The sequence below is a fragment of the Thamnophis sirtalis genome, unplaced genomic scaffold, assembly GCF_051295495.1.
Source record: "Thamnophis sirtalis isolate CommonGarterSnake01/CBP01778 unplaced genomic scaffold, rThaSir2_p1.2 scaffold_3, whole genome shotgun sequence".
Classification (NCBI taxonomy): domain Eukaryota; kingdom Metazoa; phylum Chordata; class Lepidosauria; order Squamata; family Natricidae; genus Thamnophis; species Thamnophis sirtalis.
In genome coordinates, this window is record NW_028261383.1 from 129276131 (window position 1) to 129296939 (window position 20809).

Genomic DNA, 20809 nt, shown 5'->3' on the forward strand with positions numbered 1-20809 from the left:
ATGTATATATTTTATTATCATTCTCCTTTCTTTATTTAATTATATCGTATATCATAGCATTTTCCCCATATTAGTTAAGATTTAACTATATAATTTTATTTTATTTTTTTATAGTAATAATTATTGTGATTAATAATCTTTATATATAGTCCAAGGATATTTCTAACCTTCCTTTCTCATATCCAATTATTATTTATCATAGCAACTCAACATTATATACATTACTATCATTATCAATTATTATTCAACTATATCTATTACAAATGAATTTAACTAGATTTAGCTAGTTTTAAATTGTACTCTTCCATCTTTCAGCCTGTGTCTCTCCAGTAACAGAACCTCCTTAATCCTGTTGCTATTCGTGGGTCGAATTCTCCAAACATCTTTATGAGCAAGTCCATACAAAAAAATCTTTGCACCTTTTTGCTTATGGTGCCTCTCATATAATGCTGCTGTCCTCCGTTTATTTCCTTTATCAGCTTGTCTTTAATTCTCAGTGGTGATATCAAAAGTTTTCCCATTTTGATTTCTTAAATACTTATTGTTATGTTTGCCTTTTATTTATTTATATATACAATAGCTTGACCCTGACAACTACATACCATTCTCATTTGAAAAAAAAAAGACAAAAGTGGAAATAAGGTTGCTTTAATTTGTTCTCTTGACACTATTAGAAAAGTCTTCTATAAAAACTGAATTACTAAATTTAACCAGCAGTTAGGCATATGTCAAGACTTTAAAGCCCTTGACATCACTTTGCAAATGGCTACCATCAAATTTTATATTAAGGTATTTTTCGGACTATAAGATGCATCAGAGTATGAGATGCAGCATGATTTTGAAGAGGTAATTAAAAAAAAAGTTTTTGTACTCTGCATGCCTTCCAAACCCTCTACACGCCTCATTTTTCCCCAAAAAGGGGGGTGGGGCATTCAGAGCTTTGAGAGGCTTGTAGAGTGCTGGGGGAGGGGACGAGCAAAAATGGCCTGTTTTTTGCTCGTTTTTGCCCTCCCCATGCCCTCAGGAGCATTTTGCAAGTCTCCCAAATCTTCTGCACGTCCACTTTTGCAAAGGGGTTTCGGTAGGCCAGAAATGCTGTATTCAATGTATAAGACGCACCCAGATTTTTACCCTCTTTTTTGAGGGAAAAAGGTGCATCTTATACTCCGAAAAATATGGTATTTGGTAGAGAAGATCAAGAATGTACTATTTTGAAATTTAAATCTCTTGATATCTGCTTGTTAGTTAAATTTAGTGATTTTATATACAGAATACATACATACGTAAAGCTTTGATATATAGCCTCTCTCTTTGTATATGTATGTGTGTGTAAAATGCCCTATTTTTGCATTTTAAAAAGCAAATTTTGAGAATAGTCCACATGAGAGTGGGATCTAGTCTAATCTAGTTGGAATAAAACATATAGAAATTGGGTTATTTTTCCCCACTTTACATGATGGTCAGAACTAGTTTTTTAACCTGTTGCCCATCTTTCAACAAGAAAAAGTTGCTATCATTAACTGTAGATTTATGCAACATGTAGAAAGACATACATGATCCTGCCCTTTTTAAGCTGTTTGATTTTAAGAATATCTGGAGCTGTTCATATAACTGAAAACATTACATTTAAAAACTAGAGTATATATACTTTTTTAAAAAACATATGACAAATATGCAAGATTATTTTTTCATTCATAGTTCTTCCCTGCTCTTTTTAAACATTTTGTTTGACTTTACTCTTGTTTGTTATTCTTTCTAGTATAACCAGTATTATAAAATACTGATTCTTTCTAGCATGTAGATGCAGAATTCTCTCGTCTGACATATTCATGATGTTCAACGCATCATAAATGATTAAGAGTGACCTTTTTCTTTACAAAATGACTTTTCTATTGTCCACTAGTGGAGAACTACAGGCCCATATTGCTGAAAGCATAGAATATAACTGAGTGGTAAAGAAAGTACTTAATTTTAGTTTCTATTAATGTCTTGGGGAAATAGTTAGAGCTGTATTAAAAGAAAACATTGAAGTACTGGATCATATTTGATCATGTTGCTTTATCTGAAAACCTGAAAGATTAAATTTGAAAGATTAAAATGCTACTATTGGACTGGAAAGAGGCATTTATTACTGTTTCACCTGACTTTATATGTTCACAATGTGACACAGAAAAATGCCACGTTATATATCAATAATGTGAGTAGATTATAATGTGTTTAAAATATTTAAAATGTAAAAGAATATAAACAATATTATAGTAAACATCTATTCCAAATTTCTATATATATGAGTCCAGATAAAAATACAATTGCTTTAAGTTGCAATAAGGAACAAGACAGAAGCAAATGAAGCCTCTAAAAATAAGGTTGATCAATAATAGTAGTGGATCTTTGGACCACCTGAAGTTGCCAAAAGTCCAAAGTTTTCTCATTGAACATTGCAGTAAGTACTATAGACTTACAGATTATCATTAGATGTTTTAACTGTGGCCAACCTAAATCAGCCACTTTGTAAAATAACTTATGTTAGTTATCAGTTACTACTTATTATTCCCTTTTTTGTCCATATCTGCATAAGCTAAATACAAATATGTCAGATATTATGTACAGACTAAAATGATGGATGGAGTTAAGATTGAAGATAAAGTGCCTTTTTCTGCTTTAATTAAGGTATCCTCTTTCTCAGGAACAACAATGTTATATGCAGAGAAAGATTTAGATGAACTTCTTATCTGTAAAGAACAAGAACTGAAAGAATTACAAGCTCGACAGATCCATTTTCAGCAAACTACACTCCAAGAAACCAGAAAACAACTTCAAGAAGTGCACAGGAAATATAACACTTTAAAAGAAGATTTCATTTACAACCTTAAAGTCTTAGAGGAGAGAGATAGAGAATTGGAGCGCTATGATACCTTGTTCATCCAGTTGAAAATGGTTGAAAATGCCAACCAAGCAGAGGTTAGTGATCTTAGAATACAGGTGGATAAGCTGCAACAGGGACTAGCTCAGGAAACAAAAAAACAAGAAGCTCTCAAAGATCAATATCATCGGAAACTGAAAGAACACCAATTAGCCTTGGAACAGCTTCACAGGTACGGTAAGACTGTTCTTCAATTGTACCTGACAAAGTATGGACTTTAGGGTCTAGTAAGGAGCCATGGTGATACAGCAATTACAATGCAGTATTGAGGGCTAATTCTGCTGACTGCCAGCAGTTCGATTCTTACTGGCTCAAAGTTGACTCAGCCTTCCATCCTTCCAAGGATGGCGCAGTGGTTAAATGCAGCACTGCAGGCTACTGCTAGATCAGCAGTTCAGCGGTTCAAATCTCACCGGCTCAGGGTTGACTCAGCCTTCCATCCTTCCGAGGTGGGTAAAATGAGGACCCAGATTGTTGGGGGCAATATGCTGACTCTCTGTAAACCGCTTAGAAAGGGCTGAAAGCCCTATGAAGCGGTATATAAGTCTACTGCTATTGCTATTGCTATTATTCTGAGGTCAGTTAAATGAGGAGCCAGATTGTTGGGGGCAATGTATGCTGACTCTGTAAATTGATTAGAGAAGGCTGTAAAGCAATGTGAAGTGGTATATAAGTGTGCATGCTATTGTTATTGCTAATGTCTATAGCCTTCTTCCTTTCAATGGGCTCCTGGGTAATTATTTTATGGTAGAGAAATTATAGGTATTTGCTGTAAAAGGTCTAAAAATATTTACTCTTCTGGGGGAGAGATATTGTTGAAATTGCTATTCTTATGACATTGTTAAAAAGTGTTATTTAAGTGCAGAGCTTTTATATTCTTTCCAACCCAGTGGAGTATTGGAAATAAATTATGTAAAGAGTTGGGTCTCATATTAGCCCTTGGAAAACTGTACAGAATGGGATGAAATTGGCACATAGAAATGAAAGAACAAAAGCAATTACCAGCATTGGCATGGGCTGGATTAGGTGTAGAGCTGTGGAGAATTACTAAAAAAAATTCCCACACTGCATCCCTTTAGAAGACGAAATCAGATAGTGGTTTGGAGCCATCCTCTTCTGTTCTTCCACGTTGTTGAGTCATGCTTGGGCTTCCACTGCATACATATAGTCAAACATACAATCAATGATGATAAAGGGATTGGAATGAATTCCAAATACTGTTTATTGAATCCTTTCCTTATTTAATAGTTTATTGGATTTAATAAATGGATGTATTTATTCATTAAATGTATGTCACTGCATCTTAGCAGTTACCAATGGTTTACAACAGTTACAGAATACATCAAGTAAAATGTCCACAATAAAAAACTGTTGAATACACATTTAATGAATTAATTAAAACCACAATGCATCAATAAAGATAGAAAGAAACAATCATAGTTAACTCTTCAATAGAGTATCACTCCAAATAGAGTGGCTGGAACTTGACTGAAAATAGTATTTAAAGGAGTTATACATGTAATAGCTTTTTATTTTTAAAAAAATGTTGCCCCAGAAATCTCAGCATGATTAAAGAAGTTTCTAGGGTAATCCCTTATTTTACAATGACATGGATATTGGCAGAGTAAGGAGGTAGCAGGGAATTGTGCTAGCCCCAAACATGCTGTGAATAGCTTCACCCCTAAAGTTTATAAATCTCTGACCCTGCTGTTCTGTCAAAAGACATTAAAACCCTTTTTAAAGAATGGTATTGGAGACTGGTTTATATTTTTGCCCCGTACTCACTAACAAATTGATTACGTAGTATTTTCATTGTGTTTTCTATTAGAGTGTGTTTATGTGGAGGGGATGTGTAGGTGTATTTGCTTCTGTTACGTTAGTCACACAGTTATTTCATTAAGCTAAATGGCCTGACCACATAAATTCACATGATAGAATTACAGTAACCAAAGATGCAGTGAGCAGACCCACAGTGGATCTGAAGCACTTTTCCTGCTTTTGCTCTGAATATTGTATATCTCTAAAGGTGTCACAATTTTTGACAATAAATCTATTTACCCTAACCTTGAGTCTGCTTGAAAATGAGAAGCTGAGCTGCCATATCTAGTATGAAGTTTTGACTATATATATATATATATATATATATGTATGTATGTATGTATGTATGTATGTATGTATGTATGTACGTACGTACATATATATACATATATATACATATACATATATATATATATACACATACATATATATATATATATATATATATACACACACACACACACACATACACACACACACATATATGTGTTTTTTTATTTGTGCTGATAAATAACAAAGACCCTAAAATAACAAATATAACAAAGGCAACAGTAAAAATATTGGGTTTCTGTCGTGATGGACTCTTGTGACGAGCCGATTGACAGATGATGGAAGCAGTTAGCTTCCTCCCATAATTGGGCCTTACCAGGGGTTGTAAAAATCTAATAGATAGATAGATAGATAGATAGATAGATAGATAGATAGATAGATAGATAGATAGATAGATAGATAGATACACACACACACACGCATACATACATATATATATACATACATCTATATATAGTAAGAATAATTCATTCATTACTGCTACAAAGGACCATAAACTATTATTAATTTCATATCAATTTAACTGAATTATGACTGGAGTATGTCATGTGATTATCTAAAGCCAGTTATCCATGAGGCTAAGTAAAAGAAGCTTTAATCCCAACTCCCCTAGTTGTTCTCCAGTCTCACATCACACAAACATAATACATAATTCATTTCCAAGTGTGGCAGTTGCCTAGTCCTCTCTTATCAGTTCTTCCCCCCCCCCAAAAAAAAGAGAAATGGGGCTATAGATAGGCTGAGAAAAACAAGTCCTCTTTTATAGAACTCACTGCTTTCTAACAGCAATTGATCATGCTGGCTTTTCTGTGCTCCATTAGGTAGCTTATGTGTATTGCATACCCATATTGCAGGAAGATGTGAAATGGTGGGAACTACAAGAAGATAGAACAACAAGCAGTCAGCATGATTGTGAGGTTCAAATTCTTATGTGGATGGGAACATGGAGGAAAGTCTATTTTATGTTGGTGTTCTTTTTGTCACTGGGTAGCGGTAGCAGAAATTATGAAACCTTCCTGTACAAAATGGATGTAGACTTTACATTCCTAAAATGGTAACTTTTGAGTTAGTTGCTATATAACTTTTGTTGTTAGAACCACAGGAAAAGAGATCCAACAGTTAGTGACTGACTAGATTGCACATGTTTTACAAATAAGACCATAGCAGATAACAAAATGCATTCTAGCATAGGGATGAGCTAGCCAGTGGCAACCTGTAGCTTATATATGACCTCAATACTTGAATATATTAACCAAATTCTCATTCCAAACTAAAGAATAAAGTGTAGAGGGCTGCATTTACATATCATCTGTAACAGAGAAGGCATGCATCCTATGTCACAAAAGATGACATTGTTTTACAGAATGGAGCATGTCCATCCCATGAGATTTGGTGGGATAGCAGAAACAATTAGAAACAGATGGTGGGTCAAGTACCCTGGCCTACATCATATAAAGCTGTATAAGTGGTATTCAGCACCATTATTTATATTTACAAAACTGCTAGGATCTAGTTCTAGTGCATTCATTTAGCAGTGATCTTATGTGGGTATATTGTGGTGCATCCAAAATTGCTCATAATGTGTTCTGGACTAGCTGCATCTTCCAAATGATCTTCAAGGGAACCCTTATACACATGCTGTAGTCCAACTGGGAAGTGAATAAGGCATAAGTGACTATAAATATACCTCCTGATCCAGAAAAAAAAACAAAACTGGATACAAATAGATTTGCAAATACCAGCTGGCCACAGCTGCCAGCGAAAATTCACAGATTGCACACCCATTCGTTTGTATTAGGGAGTGGCATTTCATCCCGCAATAAAGAGAGAAGGTCTCCAGTGCCAATGGAAAGTCACAGCCACTTGGTTAAAGACTGTTCCTTCCCACTAAGATCCTATCAATCTTTAGACATTGGGGGGGAAAAACTTGACAGCATCACTTAGATGAACTAGGGCACAAATATATAGTTGTTTATTATCAGCATACTGATAATACTTAAACCCTGTACTGACAGATGGCCTCACCCAATAGTTTCATGTAGACATTACACTGGAATGGAAAGAGAAATATATTTCTGACAGATCGGTATTTGCTCTTTATTTATATTACTAATTCCTTGATTTCATAGTTCCAAAGATGCTGACATCAGCCATTGTCATGAGGAATATGAAAATATGAAAGAACAATTGGAGAGAAAGCTCCAGGAAGTCGATGGTGAACTTGCTTTGCAAAGACAGGTACAGAAGGCATAACAAACAATTTGAATAGGGAAACATTTATATTTTCCTTTCAGTAAACAAAAAGAATGTGTTCATTGTTCTGAGTATTACCCTCCTTCTAGTCTATTCCCCTGCAATTCAATTTATGTGATTTTATTAAACATCTTACATTAAATAAAGATTTACATAGAGGTGGGAATAGTCTATTCCAGTGTTTCTCAACCTTGGCAACTTGAAGATGTCCGGACTTCAATTCCCAGAATTTCCCAGCCAGCATCATTCTATATATTAGGGAATATGTGCTTTACTTCCTAACATGGCATCATCCTCTTGAAAAAAATTGGTAAAATTGTTTCTAGTAAAACAAGATGGTGTAAAATACTTTACAGAGGGGTACAGCCAAAACGCTGTGCTAAATTTGCCAACCTTGAATTTCAGGAAGGTCATTACTATAAATCAAAAACAGTTTGCAAGGGCTAAATAAACACTCTGGCCAGTGCCAACACCTAGTCCTTCTCTGATTTCAGGATTGCAGTTTTGTAACATTAAAAAGATCTGTTGGCTAACAAGGCATTTTAAGTATTAACTGACATGTTTCTTTACTGTATACTGTTTTCTGTCATTTGATTGCAAGAACCTTGTTATAGTGTGTATATAAATATATCTCAAAGAATCATTTATAGTTTTTTCAAATAATAAATATAGTAAACAACTATAAACCTGGCGAACATGGATGAATAACAAAACCCAAAGAACAGGGATATAGCCACATACATAGAAATAGTAATATTTTTGAAATATACAACTAATTGATAGAATTATAGTAGAGCAGCATAAATAAAATAGCAATATGACATACAGTGTCTTTTTTTTCCTTCTACTATGGTACATTGGAGCCCAAACAGTCATGCACACCCCAAAAAAACCCTCAGCTTGTTGAAGCTGAAAAGACTAGTAGTGCTAGTTTACAAAAACATCTCCATATATTCAATGTATATTGTAAATAAAAAACAATTTGTAAGCCCTTAAAAGTTATTTATTTTGTATTATTTTATGATATTACAATATTATTACAATTGTATGTGTTTTATTTCAGGAACTTCTTGTAGAAATTGACACAGAAATTAAAAAAAGAGAGCATGAGTTTCGACAGAAAGCAAATGAAATGAGCAACTTAGTTCTGTCCCATGAGCTTAAGGTAATTGCTATCAAGTGTAAACATGCAGATATGTTGTGGTATTACTCTCAATTTTTTATTCTGATACACTGAAATCATGTTCTGTTTTCATAAAGCAGTTGACGTGATGTATCAGTGTCTGGAGGATGTGAGGGTCTGGATGGGGGTTAACAAGCTGGCTCTCAATCCTGACAAGACCGAGTGGGTTGTGTTTTTTCCTCCCACAAATTGGCAAGGTATTCCATCTCTCAGGCTGGGGGGGGGGTGAAATTATACGCCCCTCAGACAGGGTTCGCAATTTGGGAGTCCTCCTGGACCCACAGCTGACCTTAGATCACCATTTGTCGGCTGTGACCAGGGGGCATTTGCCCAGGTTCGCCTGGTGCACCAATTGCGGCCCTACCTGAACCGGGAGGATCTTACAACAGTCACTCATGCCCTTGTGACCTCAAGACTGGACTACTGCAACGCGCTCTACATGGGGCAGCCCTTGAAGAGTGCTTGGAGACTTCAGCTGGTCCAGAATGCAGCTGCGCGAGCGATTGTGGGTGCGCCACGGTACACCCACGTTACATCTATCCTCCGCGAGCTGCACTGGCTGCCTATTGCTCTCCGGATACGCCTCAAGGTGCTAGTTATCACTTATAAAGCCCTACATGGTATTGGACCTGGGTACTTGAGAGACCGCCTCCTGCCAATTACCTCCCATAGACCCATTAGATCCCACAGATTAGGCCTCCTCCGAATTCCATCTGCCGGCCAATGTCGGCAGGAGGAGAGCCTTCTCTGTGGCTGCTCTGGCCCTTTGGAACGAGCTCCCCGTGGAGACTCGGACCTTCGCCACCCTTCAGGCCTTCCAGACAGCCACTAAGACCTGGCTGTCCCAGCAAGCCTGGGGTTGAGTCCCCCCCCCTACTTGAATTTGTTTTGCTTGTTGTGTTTTTAAATTGTTGTATCACTGTCCTGTTTTTGTCTTACTTTCTGTATTTGTTCCCCTTCCCTTGGTTTTTGTTCAGCCGCCCTGAGTCCCTTCGGGGAATAGGTCGGCCTACAAATCAAATAAATACCAATACCAATAACCAGACAAACTTATTTCAGCTATTAAGAAGTAATTTAAAGAGAATTATTTTAAGGAGTACCGTATTTTTCGGAGTATAAGATGCACCAAGGTGTTGTGTTTTTTTTAATTAAATCTTTCTTTGGATAAAGTTTTTTTTCCATTTTTATAACATATAACCATATCTATACTATTACATAAAACATCATATTATATTATTAAATGTTACATCAATTCGTCTTACCATCAACTCCCAAAAACAATTATTGGCTCTTCTGCTCTCCATACACCATATTTGTACCTTATCCATCATCTTCTCCCTCTCCTCCTCACTAACCCCTTTTTTCCCTCTGTCATCCTTCTCTACTTCCCCTTCCTCTCTCCTCCTCTCTCCCCTTTCCACTCCTCCTTTCTCTCCTCCTCTTCCTCCCCCCCTGCCCTCTCTTCTTCGCTTACCTCTCTCCTCTACTTCACACTCTTCATCTCATTTACTTGGTGTATTTCAGCCTCTGAGCAAACTCCATTTTATATTGATGGTATTTATAATTCCTTTTCAATATACATATTTAATTTTAACATATATCTTCCTCCTCCTTTTTTAAAAAGAGAAATATATATGTACGTATATACTAATTGTATTTTTGAACCACTACCACCTCCAGCCTATTTCTAGCCAAGATGTGGGCCTGGTTACAATTCCCAGCTATTCTCATATATTTACATAATTATTCATCCTTACATGCCCCAAATTTGTAATTCTGTCTTTATAATCTCAATAATTTCCCATTGTAAGTATATTCCATGTTCCCTCTCCATTTTTCCATATCTTGGCTTAGGTTACCCTTAATTGTCTTTAAATAATAATCCTTACTGTTCAATGCTCATTAGAATCTACTATATAGAATAACAAGTGGTACACATATCACTTTGTTCATCATTTTAGGAGTTCTATATACGTCCATATTTCATATATTTTAATCCATACTTAATTGTCCGTCCATTGTCATATTCAATCAATTAGCAACTCAGTTTAATTATCATGTATAAAGGTAAATCACATATCTCTGCTTTACATTCTCCCCATATCAGTTTCATATTTGTCCATATTCCATATATTTTAACCTTTATTTAATTGTCTTTCCATTATCATATTCAACCAGTTGGAAACTCAGTTTTATTATCATGTATAGGAGTAAACCACATAGCTTTATATTTCCCCATATAACAGTTTCTAATTTTCCTAGTAAGTCTTATATCCCACTTCTTTATTCCTTTCTTCTCCCTTTTCTTTGTTTTGACATGTCAAACTTTCCCCAAGCGACTTTCAAACCCAATGAAATCTTTTGTATATCCCTTTGTTGGGACATAGCCCCCTTCTTCAGTTTTCCCTATGCCACTGTCAAAGTCAGAGAGATCTTTTGTCTCCTTTTTATTTCCTTTTGTTGGGACACACACACCCTTTTCAATTTTCCCTGTACCGCTGTCAAACCCAATGAAGTTTTTTGTTTGCTTTTTATTTTCCACCATTTCTATGTTCATTATCCTCCCCCTCTTCTTCCTTCTCTTCTTCTTTAACTTCCTGCTTCTCAGAATTCAAAATTCTATTTAAACTTGATTTTAATGATTTATTTTTTATAATTTCATGTAGTTCTTCAAATTCCCACCTTTCCATAATATCCAGTTCCAAAGTTACAGTTAGTTATACAATTCTTATTTCAGAGTTCTGTTCCACCTTAAATTTAGCTAATTTAGCTAATGTGACGAGGAAGGGAGGCGGGAGCCATCTTGTTCCTTTGTTCTTCCTTAATGTCCAGTTCCAAAATTACAGTTAGTTATACAGTTCTTATTTCAAAGTCCTGGTCCACCTTAAATTTAGTTAATTCAGCTAACGTGAAGGGAAGAGAAGCAGGAGCCATCTTGATCTTTTGCAGGGAAAAAAAAACTTTGCATTTTCCCGGCTCCTGATTTTATTATTTTTTTTCCCCTTGTTATTTTCCACCTTTTGCCGGTTATAGTTGCTCAAAATATATTAATTGGGACAAACTCGTATACAGCCAAACTCCGGTATGTTACTCTTCGTCTCCTGCTTTTCCAACTTCTGATTTATGGCAATTAGTTAAATAAATCTTCCAACTCGGGTTTTTGCATTCCATTCGCTGCAGGCAAGATTAGATTATCAGTGAAAAAATAGAATTTTTTTTCTTGATTTTTTTTCCTTTGTTACATTCCACCTCTGATTAATTGGAGTTGCTTAAGATATGTTAGTTAGAAGAAACTCCAACGAAGCAAATCTTCATGGTCCTCGACTCTTTTAAAAACACAGTCTTTTCAAGTCCAAAACCAAATTTAGAGTTTGTGTTTGAGTGGGTTTGTCACTTCTCTACTTTCTCTCTTCTGTACAAATTGTTTCAAGCAAATGGCTCTCTTTTGGGCTAGTGATTCAACCCTCCATTTCCCCCTTCTTTTTGCCAAAATCCCGATCAGTCCATCAATATTATTTACGCTCTCAAGGTTCTTTGCCCTTTCCAAATTCTGATTTATAACTGTGGGTTAATAGAACTTCTTACCAGGCTTTCATCTCGTCCTGCACGCTCCTGTCTAGTGCCTGAAGCCATCTTCTTGTGCAGCCATGTTGCCATGCTGCTGCCCCGACTCCGATTCAGAGAGCAAATCTCCAACCTATGGGGGATCTGTTGCACTCCCTCTAGGTCTGATGAGCACCTGCTCCTTCTTTAACCCCACAGGGAGATTCTGATCCAAAAAAGGATCTTGGAATTGGTTTGTCAGACAGGGCTCATGTGAGGCTCTTCAGACCTCACACCCCCCACGTCTGTCCAGCTGGAGAACTTCCGGTTGACTCAGATGCACCAAGATTTTGAAGGGGTAAATTTTTAAAAAAGCTTTTGCCCTCCCTAGATCCCAGGAGCACTCTGCACTCTGTTTTTTTGTGAAAAATGGGGGATGCAGAGAGTTTGGAGGTCTGCAAAGTTCCCTTGGGGGCCGGAGACGGCAAAAATGCAACACATGGAGGCTCGATCCTCCTAAAGGGTAAGGCTTTTTTCGGTCTCCACTTTTCTCTATCCCTCCCATAGCAGGACAGGACTAAACATATCTCTGCATGCTTTATTTTTCCCCCCTTCCCTCTGACTGGCGACCACACAGAGCTACTTGACCCAAGGAGCAGCAGTTGGCTCGCTTCTTCTCTTCAGTGAGGAGGGAAAGACAGACCCAAGGGGGATATTGAACTGCCGCCGCTGCGCTTGACCGGGAACAGCCCATTGGGTGAGAAGGGATGGGGATGCCTTCCATTTGGATTAATGGTTCCTCGCGGTGGCACCTGAGCGACAAAAGGGACGCCCACAGAAAACAACCCGGCAAGGCTGCCTCCTTGAACAACTGGGCTTGTTCACAGCCCTCTTTGCAACCCCGCTTCCTTAGTCTCAGGGTAAAAGCAGGTGCCAGGCTGCAGGGAGACGTGTGACCTGGCGCTCCTGCATTCCGAAGTTTCTTTTCCATCCTGCACTTCTGCCACTAGCCAAGATCCCAACAATGCCAATAGTTTTTCCTGGAGAGAAAGTGAAGATCTAGCATCCTGAGAAAAGCCTTTGTGGTGAGACCAGTCCTCTTTCCTTCCTCCACCCCCCTCCCCCAAACTTCCTGGATCTATCATGCAGTACTTATTGCTATTGCTGCTATTGTGCCCAGCTACCGTATCTCTTTGCTGCATGACAGACCCGAGCGAAGTGTGTGTGTGTGTGTGTGTGTGTGTGTGTGTGTGTGTGTGAGCGATCTCTCTATGAAGGCTTTTCCCAGGATGCTAGATTGGGAAGTTAAAACCTAGAATGGGATACAATCAAGCTTGAATCAAAGGCTCCTGAGAGCACTGCTCTGCCACCCGAAAATGCTATTACTGCGATTTCTGCCACCTGGAACCGCCCGAGAGGGGGCAGGCAAAGTGGGCACTGCAGAGATCGCGGTACCAGCGTTTTGGGTGGCAGCCTTTGTAGAGAGGAGATCATTCCTCTCCCTTCCCTTCCTCCACCCGCACCCCCCCCCCTTTCAATCTCTCCAGATTTGCTTATTGCTATTGTTGCTATTGTGCCCAGCTACCGTATCTCGTTGCTGCATGACAGATCTGGGCGGATTGGGGGGTAGTGGTGGAGGAAGGGAAGAGAAAAGATCTCCTCTCCACAAAGGCTTTTCTCAGAAACCAAAGTCTTCGAATCAAGCTTGATTGTACCCCATTCCAGGTTTTTAACTTCTCAATCTAGCATTCTGGGAAATCTAGCATCTCTGAGATACCTTTCGTTTGCAGAAAGAGGAGGAGGGCGGCGTAAAGCAGCGCCTCCTTAAACCAAAGCCTCTGAGTAACTGGGAAAGAAAACTGTGCTTTTCGGGTGGCAGTTTTCGATAGGTTCCAAGTGCGGCTTTCTTTCCCAGTTAGAGACTTTGGTATACTCCATCCTCACCCTCCTCCTCCTCCTGCAAGTGAAAGATGCTCAGAGACTCTTCAGGCAGCTCAGGGGAGTCAATGGCCACAATGACTTCACTCCCCAGCAATGTGAGGAGCCGCTGCCACCGCCTTATCCCTCCCGGGAGCTGAGAGGGGGAGCCCCGAAAGTGAAACATCTCTCCAGCTACTGCGATCTCTGCAGCACCCACTTCACCTGTCCCTTTTCCAGACGACCCAGGCGGCTACATTCATAGTATGATTTTCACCCTCTTTTTTTGGGGGGGGGGGGGAAGACCCAGATTTTCACCCTCTTTTTTTGTGGGGGGGAAGGTGCATCTTATACTCCAAAAAATACGGTACATCCCAGAAACAATATTTTTCCCTATTTGTTCATCATTTCAGATGAGTGACAAAGAAGTAGTTATTTTATTCCTTAATTCAGATGTAACAATGTTTAACATTGCCACAGCTGGCATTAATGTTGTTTCTGAACTGAGTAAGCTGCCTTAATGAATAGTAATTGAAAATATACAAAACTCTTAGTTTGTCTACCCTATCCTATGTTTCAAATCCATTTCAAATAAAAGTGTGTTTGTGTTCATAAATATGTTATGTAACTGATAGTAACAGATAGTACTTTCTATAATTTTAAATTTTATGAAAACTATTTAATAGATTATTCTATTCTTTCATTTTGAAAGGTGAAATTGTTGACCAAAGAATTAGAGGCTTTGAAAGAAGCTGGAATGAAAGCAGCAGAATCACTGAAAGTGGCAGAAGCAGCTAATTTGGAGCTTGAAAAACAAGTTAGATGCAAAGATTGGGAAATAAAAGCTAATACAGCCGTAAAAGATGCTCAGTACTGTATCATTCCACTCATTAAAAAAGGGGGTGTTTCCATTAATTTTCCTTCTTTTCTTTTCTATTTTTTTCTTCTTCTTCCTTCTTTTCTTGTATCTTGAAGAAGAAAATATGGGCTTTTAAAATATATTACAAAGCAGTTAGTCAAAGATGTCTCTGAGTTTGGGCATGACTCCAGAATCCATACATATCTTTTCCTTAACTATACAGTTAGTTCACCTTAATCCCATGACAAAATACTAACTCTAGATTGTATATTCTATGCTCATAAATTCAGACAATTTCAGGTTGACTTGTATAATACCTAATTCAAATAGTATTGCACGCTTTTTAAAATTAGAATTAGATGAAATTCTACTACAGCAAAGAACAGACATACTCATTTTCATATCTGCCGAGTTGTATATGAAATAATGTTCCTCATATAAAATTAAAAAAAACATTACATGTAGTCCTTAACTTATGACCACAATTGAACATACAATTTCTGTTCCTGTGAAATATTTAAGTGAGTTTTCCCCCATTTTACAATCTTTCTCGCCACAGTTAAATTAATCATTGAAGTTGTTAAATTAGTAATATAGTGGTTAAGTGAATTGACTTCCCCATTGACTTTGCATGTGCAAAAATCGCAAAAAGTGGTCACATCACCTAGGGACGCTACAATCATCATAAATATGAATTAGCTGTCAAGTAGCTGCATTTTGAACAAATGACCATGGGGATGCTGCAACAGTCAGGAGTGTAAAAAATGGTCATAGATCACTTTTTTCAATGCCATTGTAACTTTGATCAGTCACTAAATGAACTGTTATAAATTGAGGACTACCTGTAATTCTAAACTAGACAGAATATATTCTCACTTGCATGTATGATGCAGTCACTTTTTGTCCATTAGGTGGATTACAATGAGAAAGTAAAATTCAAAAATGGAAGAATAATTTCATCTTTGTATAGGAACCATGTAGCTAAAAAGGGTCTAGTCCCAATGTAATAATATATATTTGAATTATGCAACTTCAACCTTTTAATGTCCTTGAAGATGATTTATTTTGTATCAGAAAATTTGCTGATTTTATCCCAATTTTCTTAAAATATGCTTTGGCAATTACTTATCTTCAGACTTTTTCATAAAAAGCTTGATAATTTTATGCATTGCCTCTTTGTATAAAGTAAATTATTTTACTTTTCTCCAATGTTTGACAATGTAGGATACAGGATTTAGAAAGTAAACTTGCTTCAGTGCAGCTTGGCTGGGAAAAAGAAAAAGAAAAATTTGAGAGAAAGTAAGTTCTTTCAACATATGCCCTCATTTTATAAATATACTGTGAACATTGAATGTATTCATTTAATTAAAAGTCTACTTTTAAAAACCAACAATTGGTATATCAGTTTGTCTGAAGGCTTTTCTTCACTATTTTAGCATTTGGAAAATGTGTGTATGTTGCCGTTTTAGGACTGAATTTTTCCACATCAGCAAAAAAAAAAAGTACAAATCAGTTGTCAATTTTCTGTGAATTGCGTGTTTGATATCTTTGGTTTCATATACTAGCAAGACTTTTATCTAATAAGAGTGTAGTATAGTACAGTTCAGTACAATACAATAGTAAGCATTCCCAAAGATGCCTTTCCAAAGGCAACTGGACTTTCTTGGGTTTTTTTCTTGAAAAATTTCGCTTCTCATTCAAGAAACATCTTCAGTTCTGAACTTGTCATTGCTCCCTAGCATCAATTTATTTAGTGTTCTATTTTTTGAAAACCAAGAGAGAAAAAAGGAGGTAAACAAAATAAACTTTATTAAGGAAACCAGATTACATGAAAATCTTCTAAAAATGGTTATTTTAAAAACATTGTTTGTGTATCGTTTAGTTTCTCAAGCATTAACTTTGATCTCTTTACAATATCTGGAGAATGTACATAGCATAACTTTTGTAATCCTGTGTAGCTAATTTACCAAGGTTTAATTGGAGATCTAATTAAGTGTTTAAAAACTAAAGAAAATACATTATCTTGACTTTCATTCATAGGATTGAATGAAACATGTGCTTATCATTGGATGAGCATATGTTAAAGAGCTGACAAGTTGCAGGTGTTCCGTTTCCCTTTTCTATGCAACCAATGAAAGACTAGTTGGCCTTGTGTTTCAGAAGAGATTGAAACAATTGTTTATATACTGCTGTATTGCAGTTTGTATATAGACATATGCAATTTTGTCTCATTTGTGATAATATTCAGATCAATATTACATTAAGCTCCTGTTTCCTATTCCAATGCTAGCATTACCATACTGGCTAAATTCTATGTTACTATGATTAAAATATGCCACCATTTTTTATCCCTGATTACTATATTTAAATGTGGATTATTAATTATCATCATAATCCCAACACCCAAGTGTGACTCGAGGTCCTTGAAAGGCAAGGTGATCAGACTTGAAAAGTTTTACTATATGTATGTTAAGTATTATGTTTTTTCCCCTAGTAGCAAGGATTGCAACACCCAAATAAAAACTGTCTTTTTGTGTTCTTTCAAAGGCATGCTACAATAGATCACTTTGCCAGAGAAAAGGAGGCAGTGATTGCTTCAATGAAACAAGCTCATGTTGAACAAACACACAGATGGAAAAATCAAATCCAAAAACTACAGACAAATAAGAAAACTTTGGAAATGAAATTAGATGAGGCTGAGTATAGGTTTAGAGACCAGTTGAGAGAAAAAGAGACTATAATTGAAAAGTAAGTATGGCTTGATTTGTCTTGGTCTGATTCAATCTAATGTGATCTACTATTACAGAATGATATTATCCATTTTATATTAAGGCCTTGTGCAATATTTGTTTTCAAATTTCCAATACATTACCAACAGTTAATGTGGGTTGTTTTATACTTTGTTAAATAAATACATGTAAAAATATTTTTTTAAAATACCTGAGTCAGACCACTTTAAAACCTGCTTTGTTGAGAAGCTACTTTCATCAGGTCATTCCACAATTCAGCTGAAAATAGCCGTTTTGAACTCTTCCACTATTTGTACTATTTCCATTCAGGTTGAGATGATAAGACCAACTTCCTCTTTAAGGACCTCTTGCAGAAGTATTCCTCTTGCAGGAGTATTATACCTGCATTAGAGCTGATTATTACAAAATTTCTATCACATTAAAAGCTCATATTTTAAGTTTTTTTTTAATAACAGCTACCTTTGTTAGTATGTATCTTCTTTTTGTATGTGTCTTTATCTTTGAGGGCAAAGTGTATTATTGATGCATAAGTCATTGTGAGAGCATTTCTGTGTGCATATGATTTCCCTTAAAGAGACAGTGAATAAATCTGGTCTGAGTGATGCTCCATTTCCAAACAAGCACAGTGAAAATTAGGGTGGAAATATGTTGTATCTCTCCATTTGTTAATGGATTGACTCCACAGTACAAATGTGAAGACTCCACAGAAGTGGTTCAGTGCACTAGATTATGAAAATCATTATCTAAAAATTGGGGTAAAAATCAATATTCTCTCTCCATACTCGATGGAATAAATAGGGACAGTCCTGCCGTTCTGGTTTAGATTCCCAGGGCTCAAGGAATTGGGTTTTAATATGTAAAAATAGTAATCTGGAGGGATTTGGTTTGTTGTTTTTACTGCTTTCCAATGTGTAAATTTGTATATTTTTAAAAAATGTACACAAAAGAAAAAAATGTCAAGAAAGGATTCTTGGGACTTTCTGTACAGTAGTAATACTAAATTACTACCGTACTATACAGTAAAACTAAATTAAAGTCAAAATTTCACACACCAGCAATAGAGTCTAATTGATATATAGTAAATGTGTCTTTGATATGTCTTCAGCTTTAAGGCACTCAGCAGCTCTTAAAGGTTCTTAGAATAGCCTGAGAATGTGGCCTTTACTGAAGACAGATCAGTTGAAAGTATTTGCTCATACTTCATGTACTGAGTGGCAGGTCACATTGTGTCAAGATGCAGATTTATTGATTAAGAATATCACTTATGAATATATGTATGTATGTATGTATGTATGTATGTATGTATGTATGTATGTTATATTTGTGCTGATAAATAAATAAAGGGAGACTAGTATAGATAAAAAATATCACTTATGAATATATGTATGTATGTATGTATGTATGTATATGTATACACACACACACACACACATAGACATAACAATATACAGACGTATACATAACATTTATTTTTTGTCAACCATGAACTTACTGTGCTTTTAATAATAAAGAATACAGTATGTTTTTATATAAAATTGCACTGTTTGGGATATTTATATAATTTGTTTTTAGAGAAATTATGAGGATAATCTCTTGTCAATTTACTCAGAAGTACGAATCAGTTTTAGAGCCAGATTGATATAGTAGTTAAAGACACAAGGGTAGAAACTAGGGAGATAATGAGATCTAGTTCTGCCTTAGGAATGAAGCTAGCTGGGTGACTTGGAGTCCATAATTCTCTCTCAGCTCCCGGAAAAAGAGAGCGGCAAACAACTTTGTAAATCTTATCAAGAAAACTTCAATGGCTTATATGCAAACAAGACTGACTCAAATGCATCCCCCCAAATGATGGCGAAAGGGTCTAGTGGAACTGTTAGAAAAGTGTGCAGAGGTTTACAATTTTAAAAGCAGAAATATACATTGTCTTTTCTTCCTTAAATTTATCATGTTTTTCTTTTCTTTTCTTTTTGAGGATCTCAACAACTATACCTTTCTCAATTTTCACGCTCCTTTCTTCATGTATTTGTTCTGCAATGTGATCCTCATTCATTTTTTAATGTGATCAAATCCTTGTAATAAAATACACTTATTTTACCCCGGTCCTTTGCTTCTGTATTTTCATTCAGTATCAATTCATTCTTGACTATCTCTTCATGTTTTGCCACATACATTCTATATGTAACCCATTCTGACCACAATGAAATTAAGTTCATGTTTCACTTGACATAACTAATACTCAGAAATTTATTTTAAATTACCCTTTTTTGCTTCTTTCATGAAATGTAGCAGATCATATACTGTGTTTCCCTGAAATTAAGACAGGGTCTTATTTTCTTTTGACTCCCCCCCAAATGTTGCTTGGGCCTTATTATTGGGGAGGGGACTTATTGATTTGGGGTTGCTGCGTGGCTGCTCTCTTGCAAGCGGGCGCCTGAAGAGCCGGGCACAGCTTCTGGGGCAAACAACTGCATTGCGCTGTAGCAGCAGTGCAACACAGCAGCCATGAGGTGACCACATTCACGAGCAGCTGCCCGGCAACCCCCCTTTCTAGCCGAGCAGAGCGCCATTCACCGACCCAATAATATCCCAAAGGCGCTAAGCCGTGTGGCTCTTTACCCAGCTGGAAAAGGAGGTTACGCAAGCGCCTGTTCTGCCCCAGCTCGTGTGCCTCCCAGCCTCACCATGCCCTGGCTCAGTTCTCCCTGCATGGCCAGGGTGCTGCTGCCGCCGCCGAGCTCTGACCATAACCAGCTTTCAAATTCCGGAGATCTGCTGCTGAGTCTTCCGGCAGCGGCCGCTCTGGGGCTACACTCTATGGTGGTGGGCTGGCTGTTGGAAGACTCCGGCAGCCGGTCCATAACAATAGAGCATAGTTGGAAGACTCGGCAGCAGATCTCCGGAGTTTGGAAGCCGGTCATGCTTGAAGCGCGGTGGCCCTGCAGGGAGAGCTGGGCCAGGGCATGGTGAGGCTGGGAGGCACGCAAGCTGGGGTGGAACAGGAGCTTGCGCAACCTCCCTTTCCAGCCGGGCAGAGCACCACCTTGCTTAACGCCTTTGGGATATTACTGGGTTTGTGAGTGGTGTTCTGCCCAGCTGGAAAGGGGAGTTGCCAGTCAGCTGCTTGTGAGAGCAGCCGCCCGGCAACCCCAGCTCCAGCTGGGCACAGTGCCACTCACCAACTTAGCGGTATCCCGAAGGCAGCAAGTAATGTGAGCGCTTTTGCCTCCCCTCCC

The 20809-nt window shown here is 37.3% G+C and overlaps 1 protein-coding gene across 10 annotated transcripts in view; it reads left to right on the forward strand.

Annotated features, from left to right (window-relative positions):
* The window catches only part of CCDC57 (coiled-coil domain containing 57), a 106524-nt gene that overhangs the window by 24976 nt on the left and 60739 nt on the right, over positions 1 to 20809 (forward strand). For 4 of the 10 annotated variants that reach the window (XM_087710061.1, XM_087710060.1, XM_087710056.1 and 1 more), the window contains 6 exons: positions 2687 to 3095; positions 7201 to 7309; positions 8388 to 8489; positions 14680 to 14837; positions 16051 to 16125; positions 17374 to 17574. In XM_087710061.1, coding sequence (XP_087566187.1) covers positions 2695 to 3095; positions 7201 to 7309; positions 8388 to 8489; positions 14680 to 14837; positions 16051 to 16125; positions 17374 to 17574 — 1046 coding nt within the window. In that variant the 5' untranslated portion in view covers positions 2687 to 2694. Of the gene's footprint in view, positions 1 to 1842; positions 3101 to 5892; positions 5984 to 7200; positions 7310 to 8387; positions 8490 to 14679; positions 14838 to 16050; positions 16126 to 17373; positions 17575 to 20809 lie in introns of those variants that run through there. The other 6 variants (XM_087710058.1, XM_087710063.1, XM_087710066.1 and 3 more) reach the window with 5 other exon arrangements.